Source organism: Columba livia, chromosome 3 (genome assembly GCF_036013475.1).
Source record: "Columba livia isolate bColLiv1 breed racing homer chromosome 3, bColLiv1.pat.W.v2, whole genome shotgun sequence".
NCBI classification, from domain to species: Eukaryota; Metazoa; Chordata; class Aves; order Columbiformes; family Columbidae; genus Columba; species Columba livia.
In genome coordinates, this window is record NC_088604.1 from 40,606,968 (window position 1) to 40,628,496 (window position 21,529).

General features: G+C 36.9%; 1 protein-coding gene across 7 annotated transcripts in view; it reads right to left on the bottom strand.

Annotated features, from left to right (window-relative positions):
• Positions 1 to 6,387: 6,387 nt before the first annotated feature.
• Positions 6,388 to 21,529, bottom strand: part of EPHA7 (EPH receptor A7) — a 161,173-nt gene continuing 146,031 nt past the window's right edge. For 2 of the 7 annotated variants that reach the window (XM_065056531.1, XM_065056527.1), the window contains one exon: positions 6,388 to 8,749. In XM_065056531.1, coding sequence (XP_064912603.1) covers positions 8,554 to 8,749 — 196 coding nt within the window. In that variant the 3' untranslated portion in view covers positions 6,388 to 8,553. Of the gene's footprint in view, positions 8,750 to 17,065; positions 21,248 to 21,529 lie in introns of those variants that run through there. The other 5 variants (XM_065056529.1, XM_065056530.1, XM_065056533.1 and 2 more) reach the window with 3 other exon arrangements.

The following is a 21,529-nucleotide window of genomic DNA, read 5'->3' on the forward strand; positions in this document are numbered from 1 at the left end:
TTAAGCATCTGGGTGATCACAGTAACTTTGATGGGATATTCTTGTACTAATAAGGCACACTAAGGTGTGCTTAAGCACTTGCTGGGTCAGGCCCCAGCAATAAAATGCTCTCTGGTTTCATTCAGCTATGATGGGTACTTTCTGTGCTGAAACGATTACTGATGAGAAAGGATGTATGATATGGAATTTTATTAAAAAGCTTTTTTCCCTATCTTAATGCTGTTGAACTGCTAAGAAATCTTATCTTTTTAGAATTTTATGGGGTTATTTGTCTGGTAGTTAAATGTAGTGCTTTTTAGTGCTATGGAATATTCCTAAATGAAAAACTACCAAAGCCATCAAATTCAAACTTGTCTGTAAGTGTACATAATGAAACCTTGAACTGCAGGCACATAATGCTGCTGAAAAAATAAGTGGACTAAACACACAGTTGCTAATTGTTTCCAATTTCCTTTTTTGCTGTTATACTCAGGTTCAATAGTCAGACTGGATGAGATCACACCAAGTGACGTGACTGATTACTAATTAGCCAAGCGTTCTGATGGTAGCTGTTGGTGGCAGCTACTGAGACACAGTACAATGTGTCAAAGAGATAAGGAGAGGTAAGAAATTAAGTCGACCTTGAGATTTCATTACATTTACTGTCACCTGATAGCACCTGATATTTTTAATGCTCCTTACCAAATCCATTTGCACTGGCAAACATGATTTAAAAAAACCAAACCAAACCAAACCAACCAACCAAACAAACAACCTAAAACAAAACAAAACACGACCAAAGAAAAATGTTTAAGAACATCCGCACTGTTTTCTCCCTTGGGAATACTTCAGTATAAAAATGCATATAAGGGCAGTCTGGAGGGAAAGAAGTAGTGTCCCCTATTTTCAAGGGTAACAAAGGGACATTTCTTGAAAGAATGTACTCATATATAATTTTGAGGGGTTTTTTTCCTGGGTCCCTTGGGGGAATGCAGTTAGTCTGTGTTTCTGTTAATCTACAAAAGCACATTAGTGAGGAGGTGGAAAGTAAGCATGTTCTCAAAATAAATCAAAAGATGGACACACAGATAGGCAAGCAACAATGCAGATTACATCTCTGAATGCTTGTTTTTGTTCTATTTTAGAGAATTACGTCTTTATACACATTAAGATTTCTGTGTAATTTCAATTCAGATATCATGCAGAGGAAAAGATTTCCTTAAAAGTAGTTTGATTCTGAACATGCCTTTAGTTCCTGAGTAGAAGAAACAAAGATAATATCTTTTGACTGGCCTCTGTACGTGTGTTTGTACATGTGCTTGAATATCTGTATGCACCCATGGGTAGGTACAGAAAATTCCTGGTAAACTTAGAGTAAGATCTTTTTAGCTTTTTCCCAAGAATTTCGTCTAGATCTGCCTAAAGTTTTATTTATAGTTTTAGTGACAATTAGGATGTGATGACACAAGTATCTATATCCTTTGTTTTCTTTTTTCTATTCAGCTGTCAAAATGGATGTACAGTTGTTGATGACTGTACAGATAAAATATTACATTGCACTGACTAGTATGACAATTCTTACATTTTTATTTGGCAAAGAAAGATAATGTTAATATGTCGTACTAGCTTTAGACTTAAAGTGATTCGTCTACAAAAGTCTTCTCTTTTGCTGTGAGCCTTGCCTATTGTTTCTGTAAGTTATGCTTAAATTGTGTTTTAAATGAATGTTTGAAAACTTTATAGCATGAAGTTTCCAGAAAGGAGGCACTCCATACATTTTTATAGATTAATTGGTAAATTATTGACAATATAAATACTTTGCAGTAAGAAAACTGTAGATCTTAAACTGCCTAAAGAAATTTCTGCTGGCTCTAGTCACTGAAATACAATTTTGAAATGTTGTTATTGTTCTAGGGATAGTTATTTCTACAGTGGACTACAGCAAGGTTTGAAATATTCTTGTCCAAATTAGTATTAATTATGGTTGACAACAGTGCATCTTTTAAGTTTCACTTAGCTGAAATATTTAATGAAGCATGTCATCGACTCCTTGTATTTATTAGAAAAACTGCCTCCAAACTGACCATCTCAATTTGTTTTCCTAGATACTTCAGCTTTGATAAGAATTTCTGTCCACTGGTTAAAAGTTCATTTGTAATATTAAATTGGCGAGCCTGCCCTGGCTACTCAGTAAAGTGCAGACATATAGGTATGCATTTATAATATAGAGCTTCAGCATAAAATAAAGCAAGGCCCTAAATGTCAAAAGAAAAGCAACTGACTTAGGCTTTTTATTTTATTTTAAATACTGGGTTTGTTTGGGTGTTTTTTGTTTGGTTGGTTGGTTTAAATATATATATATATATATATATATATATATATATCTGCAGTTTGTAATAAAGTGAGAATTCCTGCATTTAAGAGATTTGGAAATCAGTTCTTAGAAAAAAAACAAAAAGTCCCATGAAGGGTTTCAAGTTAAGCTCCAAACTTTCAGAAACCACAATGCAAAATTATCTTACAGGAAAAGTTTTGATTTTACAGAACTAGAGAAGATGATTTTTTTTTTCTCTCTCTAAAGAATCAGTAATTACTTACTAAATTCTGGGAGTTTGTATTGGAACAAAAGATTGAACCAAGTCCATCTTTCAATAATGTAAGTAGAGTTTACATTCAAAATGCACTAAAAGGATAGAAAAATCTTAAATAGACCTGAGGCTAACAACCAATGAAGTGATATAAGAACAAGTTCAAATGAAGCAGGGCTAGAGACTGTGGGAAAGGGTGTGGACATGGAGCCTTCAATCTCAGTCTACACAGAAAGAAAGAACTAGAAAGAACTGGTGAGATGGGCTGTGAAGAAGGAATGAACATTCCTAAAGCACCTGGTGTAAACACTCAACAGCAGAACCGGCAATAAAGTTCATCAGCTTGCACTTAGTACTTAGATTTTTTTGACCAAGCTTAAAGCCACAGCTTTTCTACCAATTCCTTCCATTGTGTCACTGTGTATATTAGATCTCCTAGAAACAGTCTTACTGTTACATGGCATCAGTGCATAAAAAACCACCTTTGTTGCCATTTTGGCATTGTATATAAAAAGATCTGTACCCACCCAGTACATACCAGGAAAGATTTGCTGACCTGGCATTTGTTATGAGTTTTCCTCTAAACCCAGATTTCTGTTCACTTTATTTTTTTGCTGCTTGCCATTGTTACTCAATAGCTGTCAATAGAGAGAGTGGGCCAGCATATATGTCTAACATAAATTGAGAAAGTTAAGAAATTAATTGCAAATGTAGGAACTAGCCTGTGTCAATACTTAGACAGAGATGATATATATAGCAGTCATTCAAGGCTTATTCATTCTTAAAACATTGCATGGCAGTTTGATTTGACAGTTTGTGGAGTCTCTTAATTTTTGGCTTATTACTTCCCAAAGTTCTACTGATTCAGAGAAAGATTTACAGGCGTCTACACTGCAATTGAACAGATGGAAATTCATAACACTTTCTCTAGAAACATAAAAAATCTCCTCTGTCTCTTTTGTCTCTGACCAGCCCAGTATAGCTATATATTTTGAAAGAATTAGTTTTATAAATACAGAAGAAGAAACACAGTACTACATATTTCTGTATTTTTTTAATAGAAGCAAGCAGAGATGTTTCTAAAAAAACAAATAAATAAATAAAAGAGCTCTTCATTCCTCCTCTCAACTATTCAAGATGCAACTCAGCTTGAGAAACACTAAATGTCAGTCATCACCCACTTACTTCCCCCGCTATGTAAAATTTCTAGTATGTTATGAATACTAGTAACTCCTAGGGTCTACTCCCCTGTCTATAATTACAAACTTGCAGTATTCAGATAAGGCAACATGGGTCATGGCATAATCCTTGTGCAGGCAGAGAATAGGTTTTGGAAAGTTGGTAAAATACCATTACAATGAAGTTAAGATGTGGGACAAACAAAAATGATTCCTTTGTACACAAGCAAATTTAACAGATTTACTAATTCAGGGTTCAAATTATTCTCACTGCTTTTACTGGTATTGTAACACAGACACCACCTTACACCTGCAGTGAAGTGGTTCCCCAGGGAGGCAGTCACGACCCCAAGCCTGACAATGTTCAAGAAGAGACTGGACAACACCCTCAGAGACATGGTGTGAACTGTAGGGTTGTCATGTGCAGGGGTACTGGTTGGACTCAATGATCCTTGTGGGTCCCTTCCAACTCAGGACATTCTCTGATTCTATGAAATGCAGCTTTGGGTGCTCACACTGACATGGTAGGTCCCCAAAGTTCACACAATTGTTGCCTAACACTGAAAGTACAATATTTACTGGGATAGAGAGAAAGAGAGGGATTGGCACCTCAGTGTTGCAGTTCCGTGCTAGAGCTCACTCCAGGGAATAATGGGACAAATGAGAGAAAAGGTACTGTGGCAGAGATTCTGAGAGTCTTACCTCACAACACCCTCTAGTCCCGTGAATAAGGCAGTGTTGAAAAATATACCAAAATCAGCACACCATTCACTTGTTTTATTTCCCCCATCTGACTCTTTCTCCAGCTCACTCAGACTGTTCCCTGCTCCGTATGCCAGAGTTCGTGGAGGCTGTTGCTAAACACCTGGCTGTCCCCTTTCATTGTAGAGGGATGTGCCTAATCTGGGTTTATAGCTTCTGTGAGGAGGCAGGACATTGAAGAGGCTAAAGGCTATTCCTAAATGCACTTTATGGATCTAGCCCTTAGCAATTTTTCACTCTGAAGGTTGTATAACCACTCTGTCAGAACCAGTAGGCAATAAGAAGGTTTAAACTCTACTTTTGAGGTTTCCAATTAATAAACCACAAATAGCTTGAAGGCCTCTCTCCCCGACACTGAACGATGCAGAAGTAAATTATAGCAACCAGGCACTTAAGTGTGTGCAAAGCTTCCTGGACTGAGGCACGAATTAAAACAAAGGTTTTAAGCAAAAGTACTTTTATTAGTAGTAAAAGGAAATGTGATATCTAAGAACTGTCAGATGAGAAAGTTTGATACAAAATGATTTTTAAAAGTTAAATCAGAAGCTGTCTGTAAGGAACTGCAAAATGATTTCACAATTTTGAATGCCATTGGCAATAAAGTGGTGATGAAATTTGATAAAACAGAAAGAAATGCACAAGGAAAAAATACGTCTAGCTATATATACACAGGCAGGGACTACAAATTAACTTGCTTGAGAAGAAAAAAAATAATTAATTAATACTAGACAGCTTTCTGAAAACATCAAGTCAAGCACTCAGTATCAATTAAAACTGTAAAACAGGATATTTGGATGATTAAGAAAGAAACTGTAAACAAAATAGAAAACATATATATCACTGTATAAATACACTGTATCGCTATATCACTGTATAAATACATCATATACTCTTATGTTGAATAATTCATGCAGCCCTGGTCATTCTATTTTAGAAGAAAGAAGGGCAAGACAGACAGAGAAAGAGAGACAGAAGGAGAGAGTAAATTCACAGGATCTAGGACAAATTCAGACTATTAAACATAGTGCACCCCTGATTTAGGAAGCATTTGAACTGTACATATTGGATACAGAGCCCTGAAGATGTCTGTAAGTCAACAGCTGAAGGTGTTCCTAATCTGTATGGGACAGTGGAGGCCTTATAACAACAGGACTGTACCCCTACCATGGCAGGGGACCTGCCAGGTACACAGGATTATGTGAACTTGGGGTTTGAATCAGTGCAGCTATTCTTACTTTATGCACAACCAAGTGTCCTCTTGGAAAAGCTGACAGATAACAACAGGAAAGCATTGGCAGGAAAAGTATAGGCAAGGTTAAAAACAAATAAATTATAGGCAAAATAACCATGCTGTCCTTTACTCTTGGGATACATTATAATATAATATATATATATATATATTTTTTTTTTTCAAGACATTTTCCTTTAACACCACGTGGCTACTGGGGTAGCTGGTATTAACAACCTTCCCAAATCATGCATCTAGTTCAGTGTCTGAACTCAGAAGGTAGATCAAACTACAGTTTACAGAGGTTATGGCACTACCTCATCCAATTGAAATAAGCTTTTTTTTTTTTTCTTTTGGTAGCAGAGCGTGGGAAGGTGCCACGCAGTGGAATCCCCTCTCAGGGCCAAAAGATAGGTACACACATCTTCCCTATCTGCTATCATGCCAGAAGCAGGGGCAAAATTATGCAAAATATGGAGCTTGGTTAAATGTAATTAGTAGAATTATTAACTATGTCTTGATATTGCTTTGTGCTGAGTCTCTTTTTGCAAAAAGTTATATGCAGCTGAGTTAATAGGGTTTTTTCAAACATGTAAAAATTACGTAAAAAATCCTGTATTGTGGGGAGATACTATGACAGTGCCTTACAATCTCTCTCTCTTTTTTTTTTTTCCTAACAATATGTGGACTGTTGTAAAACTTCGAGCTACTTTTAATTACAAGAGGAATGTAAACAGGGTAGATTTTGTAAGTTGATTCCATGACTACATGATTTAAATCCAATATTATTTCAATAACAGCAGAGAGAAATTACTAAGGTGGGCATGATTTTTCAAGCACTGCTGAGCATTGTGTAGCTCTCTCTACTTAGTATTTTCTTTAGTAGCTGAAGTTTCTATATTGACAGAGTAGGTCCTGTAAACCTCATTGCTAAAATGGTATGCTGAGGTGAAAAGAGTTTGATTAACTTAAGCAAAGTTCAAATTGAAGACAATTTAAAAAAATGTACTTGGCCATTGCTGCCATTTGACAATCCAGTAAGCCAACATTTACCAAAATATTCAGGCAAATGATGGACAAAGCCAACCAGTTACAGACTTTTGGTAATATTTCAGCTATGACTTTCAGTTGTCTCCTCCTCACCTAGATGAATTATTTGAATCCTATCCAGAGTCACCATGTTCTTAAACAAGGCTGTTGTCTCCACTAGATGATACTTAAATCATCCTACTGCTAGGAGACTAAAAATGGGCATCATATTGATAAGGTGTCACAACAACTAACTTGATATCACTCTGGTGCACATTCAAGATGAATGACTCATGCAAAACTGTGTCAGCCTGAAGGAGAAGAAAAAAATATCCACTGTTGTCCCCTGAAACTTACAAGAAAAAATAGAATGGGTAACTACCTATAGTACCCTAAACATAAATACTTTGCAGTCAGAAGCACCAAGCAAAAAGTGTCTATATATGCCAAAGTAATAGAACACTCTATTACCAGCAGTAGTCTGTCAGCTGTCATACCAGTACATCTACCACGCTATAACTATGTCTAAAACCAGTTTCACTGGAGACAGAAAGATCTGAGCCTTTCCAATATCCTTTCTGATAAACTTTCCCAGGCAAAATAGAAGAGCTGTGAGGAGGATTTAAGTGGAGACATAGTCTGCAGCAAAAAAAAAAGTAACTTCCTGTAAGCATAGCTAGTTAATAATTCTTAAAGAAGTTGGCAAAATGCCTTTTCTCAGGGAGACAAAGAAACTGGTTTTGCTCTTTGCAGCCTAATCACTAGACATGTCTGATCACTGAAGCAGAGGAGAAGGAAGTGAGGAAGAGATTAGACTGGCCACTTTGCAGATTTCTTGCTCATGAAGAAATCTTACTTTGGAAATTAGGGTAGTTTCAAATGTCTAACAGAGTGAAAATGACAATTTTCCAGTTTCCTTCTAAAAACAACACCAATTCTCTAGAAAAAAAAAAAAGCCAATCCAACATAATTAAATAATTTCCAATTTTATCAAGTATGTTAATGAAAAGTTATAGAATGTATTATTTTTCAATTAGCAAAATCCCCCTTATATCTTTCCATAATAATGAAATTATTATTTTCAGCTTTAAAAGAAACTGCTCAAATATGTATGTTCCCTGTTTCCATTTCACTGTGAATGTTATAATTTCTGCTTATTTCTGATCTAGAATGAAGGACATTTTAAAATGCCCTGGATTGGCTAGAGTATCATAATATTGCTGATTATTTCTCAGCAAGGTCTATTTGTAAGTAGTGGCAAAGGCTCCCATTGATTTGTCTGTATGAGAAAGGCTGACAGGATGCTCTGTGCCACTTGCTACCAGCAGCATCATCAGTGAATCTGTATCATCCCAATTTAAACTTCTTTCCAAGCAGGACCTTTGGAAATGTTTGATTTAGCTGCCTCTCCTTCTCCTTTGCTCTTCTAGATACATATTTTGTGTATAAGAGGGGAGCTAGAAAGAAGATGGGGAAGCAGGTTTGTATGAGTGTGAGGAGCTTCCAGGGCAGGGTTCCAGGGCAGCTTTGCTGGCTCTTCTCTCCCTAGCAGCATCGCCATGTCCTGCTTCGCCATCCTCCTGAAATCATCATGCTCTTCAGATGTGGTCTTTCATTCTTGGCAAAAGTCATAATCCTCAGTTTGTCAGGTGTGTGTTCTGGCCTTTCCCATACACCTCTGTTTACTCTTCCTCCTGTTGCCAGTCTGTTCCTCCCTTCTTCTCCATTCCTTTCCATGCTTCTTTTCTACATTTCCATTCTCTAATCCCAACTACAGTCCTTATGTGCTTTAAAAAAATGCCTCATAGCGTTCACTGTGCCTCCAAACCAACCTCATGATCTTATGGTTATAACTCTTGTTTTGCTTCCCCTTTCTGCTTCCTTTGTTTCCTGTCATTATGCCATGTCTATTCAGGCTGTCATCTCTTCTGGAAAGGGATTTTTCTTGTTCTCTGTTTTGCAAAGCACCTGGCATGTTTTTGATTCTGTCAAACAAATAATAACAACAGATATGAAATTGGCAGTGCAGCAGAATCCTGATATTAGGAAGTAATAGAGGCAAATTACAATGTCATTGCCATGTATACACCACTACTTGACAAAAATTCTCATCGACTAAGTAGGTAAACATCAAAAATGCAAAGATTCCCAAGCAAACACCTCTAACATGTTGTTTCATTTCATGTTGGATCTCAATGAGCCACAAGGTTACACTTGACAATTTCAGTATTTGAAATAAAGGAAATAAATGAATGAGGTGTAGTTTTTCAGATGGATGTTTGAGTATAAAATTAAGAACTGGGAGAAGATGTGGATAACTCTTTAAAACAGAGAAGCAGGAAAAGGGTGTAATGGGTGTGTTCAATTTAAACTCTGCTTAATTAAAAAAGCATACACATGGTAGTTATCTTCTAGCATGTAAACCAATAAAATAGACTCTCCTTTAGCCTAACTGACATTGTCAGAAGCTCTCAGTATTCTGAAGAATCTTGCAAAACATTTTAACTGACTTGTCTCAGTCATTACATGGTATCAGGCACTCCAAGACAATGTTTATGTTGCTTGTGTTCCCAAAACAAAACAAAACAAAACCCAAAACTTAAAAAAGAAAAGAAAAGATGTCAATTTTACTGTACATTTAGTGACAGGCTAGCCATGGGAATTCTCCAAAACAATATAGCTCCAGGACTAATGGATATAGGCCAAGACTGAAGAAAAATTGTTTTACATATGGTTAGCAATCTCTTAACCAAATTATTTTAAATTCCTGAGAGAAAAGAAATTTATTACAGACATTGAGACAAGCCAATGTAACACTAATACTAAAGAAAAATAAACCAGCAGAGGAATGTCCCCCTGCCATACCAAACAATATTCTTGTAGTTGATTCCAAAGAAGTATCTGTCATTTCAGCACATGGATTAGATTATTTAACAGTGTGAATCAAAGGGAAGATACTCATTCAAGAGAAGAGCGTTATTAATACGTTCTAGAATGCCATACATCTCTGTCACCAAACTGGACACTATGGGAGCAGATGTTTTATGATAAACTGAGAAGAGGATCTGACAATACTAATAGCCATAATGTCTCTAAGGCTTAGGGAAAAAGAAAAAAAAGGCAAAAAAAAAGCAAAAAAAAAAAAGCTAGAGGAAGCAATCTGATGGAAGGACAGAATGTTTGTTTGTTTGTTTGTTTCTGTCTCCAGTGTAGTGTCCAAGGGAGTAATTTTACATAAAGCGAAGGTATTAGCTAGCTAAATTTAATTTCTATTAGTTGGGGTTTTTTTTGCACCTGCCCTTTGAAACCCCAGTAATGCCAGGAATGCATGAGAAAAGAATGCAGCAAAGAAAAACTCTGAGGAGAAATCCTTTCCAAAAATAAGACTTTTTTGATCCTGATAGTTTCTTTTTTCTACTGTTTTGAAGTCAAGTAGATATTTGAATTAGTAAAAATGATTGACATGTGAACTTCTTCAAAGCTAAAGGCAAATGCATAGATACAAAGGTATTTAAAACCTCAGGTTACATTTATATTGGCTATGCCTCTACTGACATTTTTGGTCAGCACCAGGATGAAGGTCTTCAGATCAAGAGATTCGTGAGACATTGAGTGTATACCTTGGACTGTGGCATGGCTGTACTCCGAGCTGCACCTGGTTCTCATTGCCAAGTGATGGTTTCACCAGAGTCGAGACCAGGTGCAAGCTAACAAGTATGAAACATCAACAGATGGGAGATGAAGATCCCTGTGTGATACATGGTAAATCAATTTGATAATTTCCTTGCATTTGTATGACCTAGTTATTAATTATTTTAATGCTTCGTTTCTAGCTGCCCTGCTGTCCATTGTCACTCCTGAATTAGATACTCTGTCTTGCTGGGAAGAGAGAGAAACCTAAAATGGTTTTAAGAAACTGAAGGCCAGTCAAAGACAGTGGACAAGACAGCTGACAAGCCCCACTGAGGTAAACATATGCCTTCAGTTCTTGGTTGGGATATCTGTATGGTCAGATTTAGTACTCATTTACGCAGTCTCTGATGGTGCCAAGGCCATTCCTGTAGTTAATAATGAAACAAAACCAGCACACACGAGTTATCACCCACCCTAATTTCCACAGCAAGGAAACACCTTGAACTAGAACTAGCACTCAGCACACTTAGGAGGGTCCTGGGTATGCCATAGTGTATCCCAGCGGAAAATGTGGATGTGTCCTGAGGAAACTATTTTCAGGGATTCACATCCCCAAACTGTCTCTGAATGTAAATGCCCAAATTCACCTTTTCCACAGGAAACACACATAAAAGCAGTATTAAAGAGATGATAGACATTTTATCTACTAGTGGAGCAATGGCAGAATGATAGGGGAAAGTATGGTCTCTGCAGACCAATATTTTAGCTCTTCTGGGACATGACAGGACACTCAACCTCTTCCATGAAAAGATCTCCATCTTACTCAAAACAACAGTCTTCTGTTGGTCTAAACACCGATTTTAGAGAGAGGGGATTTTTGGAAGAGAAAGGTACTTCAGGAAGAGAAGAGATTGTACAGTGCAAGTAGGAATTCTGAAAGTAATTTTGCATTAGGCTTAGCTTAACCAACTTTCTTCCCAGGCAAGCAGCTGCAGATCAAAGTGTTTGGCAATATATGAATACCTACAGTTTCTCCCTTCCCATACAGAGGTTGAAAGTATCGTGTTGGTCTTCTTGTACCACCTTCCTGCAGCCCAAGGCTGTTGAGTCAGTCTTACTCTTTCTATGCCCTTCTTACCCAAGAGATACATAAAATTTCCATGTGTTGTCAGAAAAGAAGTAAATCATTCATCAAACAAAAACAAAATACAGTGAGCATTCTTAGAAGCAGAGGTAAAAGGATGCCAGATAGGTGTTACATTTCCATCAGCTATGTATCCTGAACTATGAGTAGCCATGATTCAGCTGCCAATAAGCATGAGGGAAGTCAGTCTGTTGGGTTGCTCTGGCAACACTAGACAAGGAGGGAGAATGAGTTCAGTAACAGCTGAACATCACCTCTGTGAGATATCACCATAGTTTAATCAAATGGCTTCTACCAATTTCCACTGTATTTATCTGCTTACTAATGCTCACTGATCTTAGCTAACAAGAGCTTCCATCACCAAAAGGCCTTAAACACAAAAACAATAGCAACAACACCAAAGAACTTACAGTCTAAGCATCAAATATAATATTCTGTTTTGCAAAAGCATGCTGTGATGGCTCAACAACAAATGCATAACTATATGCTAAGATGTATGGTTTCTGTTTCTCTGGTATCTAAACTGAAGCACTGTTAGTTTAGACCTGAACATTCAGCCTTAAATATCAGGCAACAATTTGTACAAGCATTCTGAAATATATACTATCCTATAGGATTTTAAATTTACATAACTTGGCAGCATCTGAATGTTTATTAAAAAAATAAATAAATTCAGCTTTACACAATCCTTGTTCAAAATACAAGTGTAAAAATGGTATTAGCTGCCTTGAAGGCTTACTTTATAAGGATTTCTTTTTCCTTTTCCATAATTAAGATACTTTGCTAGGCTGAAAGCATGTAATATTTCTAGGGAACATCTTTATTCTTTTCCAGCAAATAAATCAGAAGCAGATAACACAGGTAAAGCATTGGTTTCTGTATGATTTCTATTAATCCAATTATATTAATTTCATAAAATCCATAAGAAGTAGGTTTATAATAGTATGAAAGAATGAGAAGAGACTTTCCTCCCAGTCATTATCGGGAGTATAAAATCACAGAAGGTAATTATTTTCTCCCACCAGCCTGAAATAGTCCCTTTTCCAGGTGTTTTGATTTCTGCCATTCAGCTCCCTCTTAGATTGTACAGCCAATATAAACACATACTCCATTAGCTTGTACCATTGGTGTTACTGGGTGGTTCTCCTGTAAACCTAGATGATTCAGCTCCCCCATACACACATTTTTTTTTTGGTGTTTGTTTAGACCAACACTATTGACTTTTGCACTTAGAGGGCAGATCACCTGGAGAGATCTCTATGACCCATAGTTTGCTGCTTGTAGATAGATGTTGCATTTGTTGTTGCTGAGGTACTGTAATTAATGTTCCTTCCTCACTGTCATCTTCTACTTACCCCCCAGTGAAGTATGGATGGTGCTGGGTAAGTACTAATGATGAAGGCCAGCTGGGAAAAAATTGAAGTAGAGCATAGTGCAAAAAAAATGTTTCCCTCCATGTGGCTGGGGAAATATCCTTCAAAAGCCAGAGACATCTCTGCACAAGGAATCAAACAGGGACATCTGATGGTGTGTTACTCAGGTAACTACCACAAGAAAGGTACTGCCTGTGAAACACCCCATGTTTTGCAAGCAGTTTCATGGGATAGGAGGCAGCTTGTGAATGAGATTTTCAACAGACAACACGCAGCTTATCTGGGATTCTTTTGCCAGCAAATAAGAAGCACTGAAGAGCATTTGCTTCTTGCACAGGTTTGGGTAATGTAGGCATCGAGACAATTATTTCTCTAGAAAAGAGCACTACAAAGAAATGCCTGAAAGCCTTTTTTTCTTCTTCCCTGTCCCCCTTCCTGCTCTTGACAGTGTGGAGTGTGTAGGAAAGCTATATGGTAGGGTGTAGGCTTTGTTGTCACAATAGCAATCGATAGTATTGAGGCCCAGTAATATCAAAGGAAATTCTCATTAGGAATCCCTCTCAGAGCCTTGCTGGCCCAATTTCTTCTTGTATTTGCCTGGATTTGAATCTAACCGTGTCTTCTTCTGCAGCCCTTGAGGGTATAAACATTGGCTACTGGGGAACAAGACACTGCTATTTTGTACAGAGTAATAAAGAGAGGACATAAGGTGTTACTTGAGTAAAAAAGCCAGTAGAGAGACCTTGGATGACACAGTCTGAAGGCAAGGGCTCTGCACTGCAAAGATCCTGAAACAGAAATACAAAGTTTGCCCAAAGTCACCCACAGGTCCAGCACATCCTCTCAGCCTCTGTTCCCAGTCTCCTCACTCCACCCAGTTCCATTTTCCTCCTGTTTACTGGACCCACCTTAATTTTCCACTGACACCACAAGGAAGCACCAGAACTGCCAAGACCAGACAATAAATGGTGAAGACCTGGTCCGATTCTGTTACAATTTTTTTTTTTTAATTTCTTTACTCCTATGAACTCATGGATTTTACATTTTTGATCTAGTTTCAGTGACAGTGACAGAGGATATCTGCTGTCCAGAAAGCTCCATGCTTTGCTAAGTAGAGTGTTTTACGGAGTGTGAAAATTGCGCACACAGACTTCACATAGACCTGCCTCTTTCACTTTCTGAACAAAATCCTAACCACCAACTAAAACCAGCCATTTCTGAGTGGCCTTCAGGAGGTATCTGAGTGATTTTACTAAGTTGATTCTAGGCCAATCGTATTTCTCTTATAATTTACTATGTGCAACTTCTGTGAGCAAATAAATTTAATTCGTGATTATGACTGAAAAGAACACTCTGGAGAAAACTAATCTGAGGTTCCTGCACCTTCTTACTCTTAAGCTACACATGTGTTCTTGGCACAGTCTGGTTGGTCCCTGAGGAAAGGAAACTGAGACATGTTTTGCAGCAAACATCTTAAATATGGACATGCAGCCCTTCAGGAAGCCAGTGGAAGCTGGCATAGTAAGACGGGTTGAATGATAGTCAATATATTGCGTGTGTAATGTTTCTGCAGAGGTGAAATGCAAGGCATAAATGTGGATACATTGTATTTATCACTTTTCAGTCTATCCTCTTTCAAGCTAGATTTTGATGTCTTAGTAAAACAGAGAGATGGCATCTTTGGAGCAGGAAGTTTTTTTCTTGTAAGAGATAAGAGATAAACTCATGGATTTCTTGGTAATTATAAGGAAATAATCAGAAGATGATGTGCATTGCACTTGCTAGGCCTTACAGACTCCTCAGCATTCCTTCCATCTTTTTATCTGGCACAAAAGAGGAAGGCTTAGTTATAGACTTGGGCCTATGTCTCCAGTTTATAGCTGACTTGAAATACTCAAGAGTCACATAATTCTAATACCAGCAGCACACAGAAGTCTTTGGGCATAGCTATGGCTTAATCACTTTGTTTTTCAATTTTAGCCATTTTATGATTCATCAGATGACCTCTTAGCTATAGTTTTTCATTATTAGTATTAATTATTATTAGCAACACAATTCTACAATTGATTATTTGGTTAAATTAAACACAGAAGCCTCGGTCCATGGATGAATAGATTTTCTGTTCCTGATTTAGCTCTTCTGGCACTAGGTATTATGTCTTGTTTTGTCCAAGATGCATTTGGCTGGCTACACAAGTTTTCGCATGGCTGTGTCGCATCTTTTTTTCAGAGTCTATCAAGACATCAACTATTTTTTGACTAGTGGTTTTTTTTTGGTCACCCTAATTAGACATTAATTTCACCCAGTTTGTACAGTATCAGCACTAAAATCTGCTACCATTACCCTAGACTTAAAGAAAACTACTCTAAAACCTTCTGAGAGTAAATATCATCAGAATCCATGTTTTATTTCCAGGCTTTTAGTGTAAAATTCTCCTTTCACGTCTCTTTCAAGTCTGCTTGAATGAGTGTATTACCAGTTGCTTTCCCATCTGTCTCAATTTAATCTCTTTGACAAATTCCAATCTGGCCTGAGGAAAAATCAGAGTACTGAAACCACTCCACATTAGATTATAAAGTATATTTTATTAAAAGTGTCTCTTAAACAAAAAATCTTGACACTCCGTAACTCCTCTGCCAGCGATATCTTGTGGAGCCCTATGACTTAGAGTCACATATAGTGAATGGCTCTCTTTCCATTCCTTCCCAAATTCTGACTTTTCACCAGGTACAAAAGTGAGGGGTTTCCTCTTTAACTTCTAACTTTTCACAGTCTCTCTGGACATAACCTACACAGTCTGTACAGCATATAAACTCCATACAACTCCTTTCACTTTCAAACTGCCTAATCCTTACCCATGCTGAAAGTGCACTGAGAATTTAATGGACTTAATAGACATACTAGTTTTGTCCCTTAGCTTGCCTCAACAGACTTTATTCTAAATTTGTGTGGTAATTATCCTAACTTAAAAACTCACAAAACCCAATCTGGAGATGAAAAAATCCCACAAATGTAGCTTGCATTCTGCCACTACTCTTTTGTAAGGATATTGCAGATTTTATGCCTTTGGTTTAATCTTTTATATTTTCCAAATTCCTATATGGAATGTGTTACAAAAAATGGTGAGTCCAGTCACACTTTGGGTTTCATGGGTCATTTGTTGGGTTGGATTGGATTTTTCTTTCTTTCTTTGTTTTTGTGTTTGTTTGTTTTTTTTCTTTCCCCAAAACTTTCTTATTCCACCCCCCCCATCATCCTTCCCTGAAACTTTTGGCAGGAAATTCAATTACAGAACTGCCGACTCCCAAGAAAAGAAGGCTGCACTATGCAAACAATAAAAATCTCTGTTTAAAAGCAGTTGCTGGCTGTGTTTGACAACCCTTAAGGGAACAGGAAAGAAAATACAGGCTGCTGCCCAGAATTTGTTGTTTTACTAGAAATTGGTTTGAGGCTAAGACTTTTGAGTAGTCTAGTGAATCCCAAATCTACCATCTGCAAGTCCATTCCAAGTTAGTGGGGGAAAAAAAAAATCACCTGCTTCTACATATCAGTTAATTCCTCAGAAGTACAATCTTAACAGGTCCTGAACATGCAGTAACCCTGCTGTGCTAGATGCTCAGCAAATCATAGCACCATCTGCCTGAATACCCCTGCAGCACCTGCTGCCACGGTTACTGTTAGGCAAGAATTTGTATTGTACTTTTCTTAAACTCAGCTTGTCATCCTATCTGGGAACTGTTCTCTTCAACAAGCATGCCAAGTGTCACTTGTTTAAAAGAAAACAAATAAATAAACAAACCAACAAACAAAAACTGCAAAAACTGCAAAAACCCAGATGCATATGATGAGTGTATCAGTTCCTAACTGCATGTAGGGAATAATGCATTAAGGATGTGTTAGCTCTAACACATCACATATATATATTTTCAAAAGATGAAATGACCGTTTTTTGACTGAGTTAGCCTTTGCTCCTCACACGCAGCTGGGGGACAGTTTCATGCCATTACTGTGCAACAGAATGCCAGCTGAACCCACCCCTGTGGCAGAGTGTCTTGGCATCACTTGGATTATGGCTGTAGTGACATGATCACCATCTCAATAATAACCCAAAAGTCAAGGAATTTAAATCATTCTCAAAGTTGTTACATATGAATGATTTAGAAAGGACAAATTATTATTTTTTTATTTCAACTACTAACCAATAAATGTAAAAAAATACCAACAACAAACCAAAAATAACCCCCTTCATCCCCCACATTAAAGCAATAGATTTTGTAACATTCAAAACAGTGGAAACTATTTAACATGTATTATTATTAGTGGAGAAAAGCAAATTTAATTTAAAATCATTGTTTCAAACTCCCTCAGTGGATGCCAGATAACTCCAGCTTAAACAAATATAAAAACCTCATTTTAAATGGAGAATAATACAGACAGAGCTCAGTTATTGAGATATTAAGGGCAACATTCAATTTGAGATACAGTTAAGCATCTTTGCCTCCTGGAGATTTTTACATGACAAGGCTTTAGATAAACATGGTTTTGCAAACAGCAACTATCATATCTGATCACATAACCTCTGGACTGAAGCAGTATGTCAGCAAATATTTCTGATTATTTAAAATACTAAATAACTGTAATTTACTAGGCAGGTCTTCCTCAGAACAATCACAATTTTTTTCAAGAATTTATATCCATATACAAAAAGCATTTAGATGATATGTTACCAATCTCTGAATTAAAAAAAAAATAAATCACTTCTCTCTGTGATAAAGCCCAGTTTAAATATATTCTGTGACATACTAGTAGTGGAGGATCTGTCTTTCTACGACACTCAGCTCGTGGAGGAAATTGTATCACCTAAGGACATATAGGGTAGGAATCACCTCACCTAACTGCAACTATCTAGACATTAGACGCCTATTTTAAGCTAATCATCTGGGTTCCCTCTACAGGAAACAGAGATATGCATTGCCAGAGGGAGATTCATCCTGCTTGTCTTAGACCTCTCTCTTTTAAATGCTTATAGATGAATAAAATCAAGGCAGATCAGCCTCACTGACAGTCTGCTAATCTGTCTTTTAGAGATGACAATTTCCAAATCCAATGAAATTAGGCCAGAACTGAGATGATTTTTTTTTTTCATCATTTAGCCTTCAATCCTCCCTCTGACCCAACTTTTTCTTTAGTTCCTCCCACGAACACCAACTTTCTCTGGCCTTCTATTTTTCTGTCACTGGGCTATGTTTTCCTGGAACCTGTGGAACTGCAACCAACATCAATATGTTGCTGCTTTACCAGTTACAAATCCATTTACATGCATGTGCTCTAAATTGCAGTAATGTTCTGAACAGATAGCTACGATTGGAGTATTGAATAGCAATTGTGCTTTCTGGGTCTACTCTACCACTTTCAAATGTGTAAAAATCTGTGGCAACATTAAGGCAGTCAAGGTATATAGATGAATGCTTAAATATATTTAATATTCAAAGAAGATGGCTCAAATCAAACAAGGAAAAATAAGGAAGAAATACCATTAGGGCCCTCATTTTTACATGTGTGAGCCCAGGTCACCACACGTGCTTCGAGGCCTCTGTGCTTCAGAATATTGAACAAGTCCTAAAGGTGAAGCCTGGCCTGAACTCTCTTGCATTTAGGGTTCATGGGTTCTCAGCAATACCAGCATTGCTGCATCGCACCTTTATTCACCGAGCCCTTGGAAACAATAGCCAAGATTCATAAGGAAGCAGGTATCTGAACTTAGACTGCTTAAAGCAGTAGCAAAACTGACAAGCACCCTGATACTCACCCCAGCAGTGAGGCACTTAGCTTTTGTCATAACACAAAATGGATGTTGATTAATTAAGTGTGTTCCAACGGCTACTTGAAGTGCCTTGGCCGAGTGCTTGCGTGCACTAATTTCAATATTGGGCATGCAGTCTACTCTGTGTCTTACTTCTACAGCATTTCTAGAAAATTTATTTTAATAGTTAAAAAAACATCTTGAGCTGCATACATGAAAATAACTCAATTTCTACTGAATGACAATCTAATATGAAATAAGAATATCCACCTTTTTTCTTACTCTGCCCAAATCCAGGCAATAAATTAGGGTTCTCAGCATGACTGTAAAGTGCTGTGAATTGTATAAACAATCATATATGGACACTGAAAAATAACCCTTATGCACATTGCATTATAGTTCCAAAAATATATTTACAGTCTATTACAAAGATTACAAATGGAAGTGTCTATGTAACGGGATTATGCTAATTAAAAGCTTTTTACAGATTTTCTTCAACAAAGGCGGGAAGGGACAAAAAATTAGTATAACCAAACCTTTTTCTACTGAAACAAATAAATAAAATGACAAATATAACACTGTACAGTGATCTAAAAAGGGGCAGAAAAAAAGGAGAGGGAAAATGATGCATTTAAGTTTTTAATAACTATCTTTGGTCCTAAATGTGGGAAAACACATTATGTAGCACTGAATATACATGTTTGTGATGCTCTGCAAGTAAAATAGAAAAATATAGTGCATTTTCAATGTATTCAGAGCTCACTACACATAAATGTGTGTACAAAACAAGACAGTATAAATAAAATTTACAAGTTTTACAAAGGAACATTTACAGGGTTTTTTCTTTTGTTTTTCTTTTTTTTGTGTGGATGCCCACATTATCAAACAAGACCAATTTATGACTGATCCCTGGGATCTTTCTCTATTAAAATCAATAGAAGCAGCCTAATTCTCTTTGGAAGTACAGCATTTCATTGCTGGGGTAGTTCAGAATTTTCAGATTTTTTTAAAGCATTTCTCTCTGGTTCATATACATTCCTGCAATATCTCTAAAGACATCATCCATTATTGCTTATGGTAGTTCTATATTTTAATCAAACAAAATTCATATATATAAGTAAATGGTGTAAAAAGATATTCTGTTGAGCAACTACTCTTGCATTTGTGTTCCTGACGAATGACTGCTGTGTCTGTGTGAACACACACACCTATGTTTGGTCAGAGCAGCAAAAGCTTGTAAAAAACTTGAAAATTTTGAACTGCCCCTTGCCTCATGCTCTACAGTTCTCATATAAAATCTATGTCCTTATTCTGACAGCTGGACCGCATTCAGCTTAAACTCATATAAAATATACTCCAGCTATTTCTCTCAGATTTGCTAATGCAGAGTATAGAAAAAAAAATGTGATGTGCTCAGATTAAATGGTTTAGGTAACACTGGAGAACTGCACCCGTGCTCTGAGACACTCCTACAATCACTTGTCCATTCAACGCAGTGTCTCAGCAGGTTTACAGTTGTAGATCTACATCTTAGAATATATCTCACTTTCACTCTAGTCCATTAAAATCATCTTGCAAACAATTTGCTAAAAGTGCCTAGAACTACTTAGGGGTCATTATTGCTTTTCTTTTTTCTTTTTTCTTTTTTTTTTATTTTTTTTTTTCTTTTCGCTTTTATTTTCTTTTAAAAGATAGTATATGTGTAACCTTAAAAAATTCTTTAAAAAATATCAGAGCTCTTGGCAACTTGCATTTTCCTGACTCCCTGCCAATTAGCTAGCCATGTCGATATAGTGTTGATTTAACAAAAGTAAATGGCACAAAAGGATACCAAAGTTCGGACAGATATACATTGCTTGGTCATGCTTCTTAAATCTCTAGGAACTCAGATAATCCTTCAGAGGTACCCAGTGTAGTAATGTGTCATAGAATTAGCACTAAAAAGGTCCAAAGATATAAACATCATACTAAAAGAATGTCTTTATGAAGAATAAACACATATGATTAAAAAAAGATTCAGAAATCACAGATTTAAGGAAAATATTTTGTTGAATTCAACAATAATATCATGATTTTATCTGACAAATATATTCTTTTTTAAATTTTTATGTACATTTAAAAAGTCTATTAGATAAAAAGGAGGTTAGAGAGCTCAAGGTGTTTGTATGTTTATTCAGGTAGTACTTTGTTTATTGTCACTGCTGTTTTCCTTGCCACCACTGGTGGATCCTAATTCCCTTTTCATAAATTCTGGTGGCACTTAGGAGTTCAAGTCTGTAGGTGCTTCTTGTAGCTCTTCTATTCACTGCAGGAAGGACCCAGGAAATCAAGTGTCTTCTAGCAGCACTTCATATATACTGAAGGCCAGTGCTGTTCTCTCAGTCTGTCACCTCCCTCATAAGGGAGAAATGTCTATCACACTTGGATGCCAGTGCCGTGTAAATGTAGCATTTGTGCTCTCATAGTCTGAATGCTGCTCATGATTTTCTTTTGATGACCAACCAACGTGATCCCTAAACTCATCACATCCCTGGGGAAGATAAATGCGTACATTGTTAATTTTTCAACTTAGACTGCTATTGTATGGTATTAAACTGTGAGTCAAAGCTATGTAGTGCTCTGGGCTACCAGCTTCTAACATTGGAGCTACACTGGAACCTCAGCTCAGTACTGTGAAGTTCATATAGGAGGCTGTTCAACTTCTCAGCGAGCAATGCAATTACATGGTGAGTATCACATAATTATACCGCATGTGGCTCCACATCTGAGAATGAAGCCAGTATATTTTGCACTACAATTACCTTTTATTGTG